Source organism: Microcebus murinus, chromosome 7, assembly GCF_040939455.1.
Source record: "Microcebus murinus isolate Inina chromosome 7, M.murinus_Inina_mat1.0, whole genome shotgun sequence".
Lineage (NCBI taxonomy): Eukaryota > Metazoa > Chordata > Mammalia > Primates > Cheirogaleidae > Microcebus > Microcebus murinus.
In genome coordinates this window covers 79,261,764-79,268,976 of record NC_134110.1, presented here as the reverse complement: position 1 = coordinate 79,268,976, position 7,213 = coordinate 79,261,764, and the positions used below count along the sequence as shown (strand labels likewise).

The 7,213-nt window shown below is 44.9% G+C and overlaps 1 protein-coding gene across 1 annotated transcript in view; it reads left to right on the top strand.

The window, feature by feature from the left end:
- The first annotated feature begins 237 nt into the window (after positions 1 to 237).
- The window catches only part of STMN2 (stathmin 2), a 55,011-nt gene continuing 48,035 nt past the window's right edge, over positions 238 to 7,213 (top strand). The window contains exon 1 of the mRNA XM_012740014.2: positions 238 to 438. Within this exon, the coding sequence (XP_012595468.1) occupies positions 420 to 438 (19 nt within the window). The 5' untranslated portion in view covers positions 238 to 419. The remainder of the gene's footprint in view (positions 439 to 7,213) is intronic.

Below are 7,213 nucleotides of genomic sequence, written 5' to 3'. Positions count from 1 at the left end.
TACCGGCTCCCAGGTAGGCACAGCCCAGTTCTTAGCTCCTAGGAGGCTTCAGGGCTAAGGCTCCACGCTACTTGGACTGTACTATCAGGCCCCCAAAATGGGGGGGAGCCGCCAGCGAAGGACTGATTTCCATTTCAAACTGCATTCTGGTACTTTGTACTCCAGCACCATTGGCCGATCAATATTTAATGCTTGGAGATTCTGACTCTGTGGGAGTCATGTCAGGGGACCTTGGGAGCCAATCTGCTTGAGCTTCTGAGTGATAATTATTCATGGGCTCCTGCCTCTTGCTCTTTCTCTAGCACGGTCCCACTCTGCAGACTCAGTGCCTTATTCAGTCTTCTCTCTCGCTCTCTCCGCTGCCGTAGCCGGACCCTTCCTTCGCCTCCGCCGCCGCTCAGCATCTGCACATCCCTACAATGGCTAAAACAGCAATGGGTAAGGCATCGCGCCTCGCTCTCCGTGGGCTCTACCTGGAGCCCACCTCGCACCTTCTCTCTTAGAGCTCTGAAGGCATTCTGAGATATTTTATAAAGAAAAAGACGTTAATGGTAACACAGGACCAGGATGGACAGAGGCAGGTCTGTGGGGGGTGGGAGGGCAGAAAGGGGGTTTTTGGAAATCTAAAGCAAAGAATTTGTTTTAAAAGATAGAAGCAGGTAAGTTGCCCTCCCATGGGTCGGAAATTTATTATATATATATATATACATATATATATATATATATATATTTCAAATTAGGGCTCAATCTTGAGGGGAGGGAGCTACCTTAACTGTTTGCCTTAAATGGGGCTGAGGGACATTTTGGAAAGTGCTTTCTAACGACCTTTATTTCTTCTCTAGTTTAAAAAGAAGATGGGGAAGGGGAAGGGAGAGGTTGGGAGAAACGAAAAAGAAAAATGCAAAGTCAAAGTGGTCCCATCTAGGCTGTTTGAAAGATGGGTGGAGACGCTGCGAGGGTTGGGGGGAAGAATACGTTTTATGGTATTGTCTGGTCGGAGAACCCGCTAGTCCTGGGCGCGGTGCGGGGAGGTAAGGCAGGGGGTAGGGGGGAGCCAGACCTCTGCTCCTTTGTTTTAGGGAAAGGGAGGGGAAGGGAGAGAGGAAGTCTCGGAGGGCGTGGAGGGCGCGGGTGGGCAGCTGCAGGGGCGGGGAAGCGCGCGGTGGGGAGGGGTGGAGGGACCGCGGCGGAGGCGCTGGGGTGGGGTTTCTTTGTGTGCGGACCGGCGGTGGGGGGGGCGGGGGGGGGAGGCACCTGCAGCGCTGGGCGCACAATGCGGACAGCCCCACCCTGTGCGGAACCGCGCCGCCCCGCCCCCCGCCTGGCGCTGCATCTTCTAGCGGTAGGGGGTCGGGAGGGGAGCCCAGCGTGACACCCGGGGGCCCAGCCCTGCAGGGACAGCGGCACCACGCCCCGTGCTCCTGACTCCCGGCCTCGGCTTCCAGGAGAGACCTGTCCACTGACCCCGCCCTGCCCACCCTGGCCTCATTGTTCTGTTTTAGAGAGAGGTGGGAAAAGTGGGTTAACATTTTTCTTTTCAGAACCACATTGCACAGAATGCTTAGACATAGACACGGATACGGGCGTCTTTGAACTCCTTTGATCGTTTCTTGGGAAAAGCTTCTGGAACCTAGTTATATGTGCATATATAATAATACGGATAAAGACATGTGATGTAAAGCAAAAGGAGGTCAAGGTTTTAAGTTGAGCCACGTGAAATTCCCGTTTTGTGGGTCAGACGGGGCCAAATGTTGACCATTTCACAGAGCTTACCCTCTGTCGGAGAGACAGAGAGAGAGTAGAGGCAGAGAGACCGAACAAGATTCTCGATTAAGGGCCTTCATCCCCAGTCGGTCTTGCGCCTCGCCTGGAGTGCCCCAAGGTCCCAGCTCTCGGCGGCCTGGGGGGGACAGGCAGGGAGGGGCCTCAAGTCCACTGGCGGCTGGCAGCACCCCTCCCCGGGGACCCGGTGCAGCGTGCAGAGAAGGGGAAAAGCTGGCGAAAGGGCTCTCTCTGGACGGCTCCGCCCTGCCCCGCCCTCCCTGCAGAACTGCAAAGACCACGGCCCCGAGACTGGCCGGGGAAGGAGGGTTATGGGAGGGACCGTTGAGTGGTCTGCGGTCCTCGGAACCTCTTTTCCCAGCCCCGCAGTCCCGAACGGCCCCGGGCACCCCTCCATGTGCGCGGACACCCGGCGCGCGCCGAGCCCCTCCCCGCCCCGCGCGCGGCTCTGCAGAAGCGCCGGCTGGAGCCCCGCCCGGCAGCACAAAGGCGCGGCCCCGCCCCGCCCCGCCCGGCCGCGAGCCCGCAGAGGTGACCCCTTCCCCGGGGTGCAGGGAGGGTTCTCTCCTCTCGCGCGCCCGCGGCCCGCGGAGTTCGGGGACATGTTTCCCCAGCCCAAGCCCACGGCCCACCCTCTGTTCTCCGTGATTCCCCAGAATGGAGACCCTGGGGGCGGGGGCTGTCTAGGATGGACCCTCTCTGCTCCAGCGGGGCGCGGCTGGGCCCCACCCCTCCCAGCCGGGCCCGGGAGCCGCGGGCCGCTGGCCGGATGGGGGCGCACGTGGCGACTGGGCGCGTGGAGCGCAGCCAGCCCTGCAGAGCCCAGCGCCGCGCCCGCGCTCCCCTCCCTGGAGCTGGGCGCTGGCCCCCGCGGGAGCGCCGGGGAGACGGGTTTCTGCGCAGTGTCCCGAGCTACCCGGGCTTCCCACAATCCGCGTTTCGCCCGCAAGTCCGGAAAGCCTCTGAGAACGGGGGGCGGGGGTGGACCTCGCTAGGCGCTCTGCAACCCTACCCAAAGGTTCCTGCTGCGAAAGGGCAGCTACAAACTGGTCATCAGTACGATCATTTCAAATCATCATTATTATTATTTCATGACTCAGTGGCCTTATTTGTTCCCATTTCTTCAAAAGGGACGTGTATTGCCCTGGTTAAGGATTAACCCTTGTTGCACTCACTTTTCTTCGTCCTAATCCCCCTCGCCACCTGCCTCTCAAAAATGGAAATTCTGTCTCTGATTGTTCATTTAAATTATAAAGCAAATGTATTTCGCTTCCTGCCGGGATTGTGGATGTTCGTGTGGCTGGGATACATGTGCAGGTGCTTGCTAAGGGGAGTGTTTGTGTGCCAGCGATTGCTGGAAAATTCTCCGCAGAGATTGTGGCTGCGACGAGTGAAAATCTACATATATAAGTGAGATGTTATAATCTTCAGCATGAAGTTACATCTATTAAACATAAATATAGATTATGCACAAAATTTTGACTGTTTTCCCCCCCAAAACTGTTCTTCCAATTGCTGATTCTTGACACAGTGTAAATTCTACACAGAAACACGGGTCGTAAAATGGTAGCCGCCATCCCAATAAAAATCCCACCCTAAATATGACTAATGCCAGGATCCATTCTGGCCATAGTTAAACTGCATTTGCAAATTATGAAAAGAAGCACTACCTCTGCGATATTAAAATAATAGATTTGGGGATCATTCCAATTGCAAAGTATAATCAATTAATCATCGGGGCGTGTGCTTTCTTCTGATTCATTAAACAATTACTGTATTCAGCATGATTGTACTAGTTGCATATAATATTCCCCATTATCTCCTCTAATGAAGTGGGCACCTTCTTAATGGATATACAAATAACTAGAAGTGAAAAGCTGGGTATTTGTTCAGGATTTCAGGATAAAACTGAAAGAGGAATAGCAGTAGTTTATCAATTAATCGCATATATTTAGTTCTACCAGGGGAGCCGAGCCTGCAGTAAATGCTGTGTGACCCAGTGTATGTAGCACCTTGCTGGTAGCTAGGATGATAGTATCAATTAATAGACCTGGTGATGTTTATCTATGCATGTTAAAATTCTCTAAAAGAAAGTATATTTTAAAAGGATAATTAAGATTGGATGACTTGTAATATTAAAATCTAGAACATTGTTTAGTCAAAATCCACAATGGTTTTTCCATGTGACTTACAGATTCGTAGTAAATTATTCTGTTTTAAGGGAGAAAGGAGTATTTTTATTGTAAGAGCTGTTGCTGCATTGATATTTTTAGGAAGGTTTCATTTGTTGCATTAAAACGTTTTAATTATTTGGGGTTTTTAATTTTTTATTACAAATCAATAAATTGTGGAGTAAGCATTTGATCATTTGGCACAATGTGACTTCCATCAAACTGCTCATTCTCAGTGATAAAAATGCTACAAAAGTCTACATTTTACTCAGATTCAGGAAATGTCCTCTCCGAGAACCATAAAGCTGATTTATACGATAAATTTTCCTTCCTATACTTTAGGATCAATTAGTTACTTAATTCCGTGAATACCTAGTAGCAGCTATCAAGCAGAATTTTTAAGTTAAATCTGTACTACTGAAAATGAAATGGACGATGAATCAATTACATATCGAATGGAAGATTTTGTCATTGATAAATCCAGGCCGTCTTTAGGACAATTCCTGATTTATCAATCACCATTATTTTCGACTCCAGCTGAATGAGATGGACTGTAAGTAGCTCACTGCTCCTCCAAGACTGGATGAAGCTGGCCTCAGAGCAAAAACCTGGCCTGGGCGTGGCCATCCCACGCTGCTGATAGCTAACCCCAGCTCACACCAATTCATTTTTGGTCGTGGAAAACATACATTATTCTATTTTCACAAGATCTGTGACCTTATGTGAAACATTCACGAAATTAGCCAGACAAAAAGAAAATACTGAATTAGCTGGTAACCCTGATGTTTCCAGAACCTAGGCTGGTTCTCTTTCCTGGTTCTCGCTATTGGAAAACCTTGGCGTCTGCATTAATTTTTCACCCCACTAGAGGGCGATCAATTTCTCTAAAGAAGTAGATGGTGTTTTTTTTTTTTTTTAAACCTATTTCCAAATATTAGCTTTTTAATAAAATCCTTTTTTAAATCAGGAACATTCAATTGTTGATTCAGTAAGTTATGCCATGCTTTACCCTAGTAAATGAAAAGAGTTTATGCAGTTTTTGAAGGAGATAAAATGAAATGAGTGATCAGAATCTGGAAAGCCCTGATTAATTATTCCCTTATGATTTTACTTTCCCATTTCATTACATTGTTATTATAATATCATTTATGTTACTTCTGGGGGATTGTAGTAGACAAATGGTAGAAAAATGTCAGTAGCAACAGTAAAATTATTTAGGAACAGAATGTTTTCATGTTTAAATAAAGGAATAAATTAAACAAAAACATTGTTTACTTATTCATTTATTTGAAATGTGCCCCATGTCTAGGACACACCTGAATATCAGAGTCCCCACATGCAGAGAACCTGCAGGTTAGTAGGTAAAACAGGCAGATATAACGTGATACTGAGGAGGTATATCCAAAACAGGCTGTTAACTATTGTTCCCATCTTCTATTTTTCTTTTCCACCTAAAGAAACATTTTTAAACTAAATCCAATGTGATCTCAAACATTTTATCAACCTTCAACAATTATTGAGCACCTCCTTGTAATAGTTTCATTAGTTTAGTAGAAAAATTGATGTTAATGTTAATGAAGTAGAAAGAAACAGATACATAAGCATTAACTAATTTTTAGGATCATCAAAAGTGGATTTTTTCTCCTGTTTGCATTGGTAGGAGAATTCTTTTTCTCTTATATTTTATGTAACTATAACCCATCTGTAAAATATTTAATAGTGCCATGTTACTGTGTTCCGTAGACATATGCACATTCATGTGCATATGAATTACCTGTGATTTTCATTAAAATGCAAACTCTGATTCAGTAGATCTCAGATGAAGCCAGACATTTTGCATTCCTAACAAACTCTCAGATGATGCTAATTCTGACCACCAAACACATCAGTTTTAGAAATATAAAGCTGTGATATATATGGACCCCTCAAAATGTGCTCTGATATTATGTCTTAACATCTTCAAAACAATGGCAATCTTTACAAAATATTTCACTTCCAAACTCTTATGCTTAGGGATTTTATTCCTCTGGGAACTGTGTTTTCTGTACCATCCTCACTCTCTTAATTGGATATTTGAAATTATATTCAAATTGCAGAACTCAGCAAAAGACCTTCAAGAGAAATGTGAACAATGAGATTTTGACTCTGTCTCTGAGATGTATGTGTATGCATCTATCTAAGAAGAAATGAATGTGGCTTGTGGCACAGTTGAGAAGGATGATAAATCCATCATGCTGGCTTACTATCATTTACAAACAATGTACAGAACAAAAAGTTCAACCTAGAACCTTTTGGATGTGGAATAATATACAGAAATTTGTAACCTCATTTACCATACAGCTAATTCACCACAAATACTCCACATACTGAAGAAAGTAAAACAGAGAATTGTTGTCTCAATATATCCTAACTTATTACCACATTATTTTAACAGAGTATTCTTCCTGGATACCACATAAGAAAAATGTTAAGAATTTATTGAGTATGGCTGTGTATTTGAAAACAGATTATGCATGGATTTTTGGTTTACTTAAGCCAATAAACAACCTCAGTTATTCAATTATAGCTTTCTAAGAAAATCAACGTAAAGGGAAAAAATAGCATCAAAGATATCATCAAGAAATAGCATCAAAGATACCATATGTCAGTTCTCCCATTGTCGGTGGCTGACCATGCAAACATCACCACATTTCTGGAAATGTCATCCCACAAAAATGATTTTATAAATGAAATGTCTCAAATTACAAATACAGTATTTTCCAAATTGGGCACTAAAAACATGATCCCGAATAAAACTGGCCACAGAGTTGGTAGAATATACTGTTATTCAACCTGAAGTTGGATTAAGTCCCAAGATTGGCTGTTCCTTTGCTGATGCTGTTTTTAACTAGTCAGTTCGAGGTCCCTGAGAAGCTGGGAAACTTTTAGTTTCTGCAACATTCCTGGTACATTAAAAGAAAAGAAGGCATACTCAGACAGCATTATAAAAGTGGTGTATACTTTAAACATTTCATACTGGCAGTCTCTAAATGTTGTCTCATTTAGAGATGACAAAAATCTACACTTGAAGGCCTTGAACCAAAAGGTCTTCCTAACTACCTCCTATAATCAACAATTTTCCTGCAGTGCTGTTTCCTTTCATTTTTCAGGCATAGACAGAAATTTCAGATTCTCTGCAAGAAGTGACTTTTGTTGATGGACTGTAATTCTTTAACAGCACATAAAAGCTGTGAGACACTGTCCTAAGCACTTTATACACT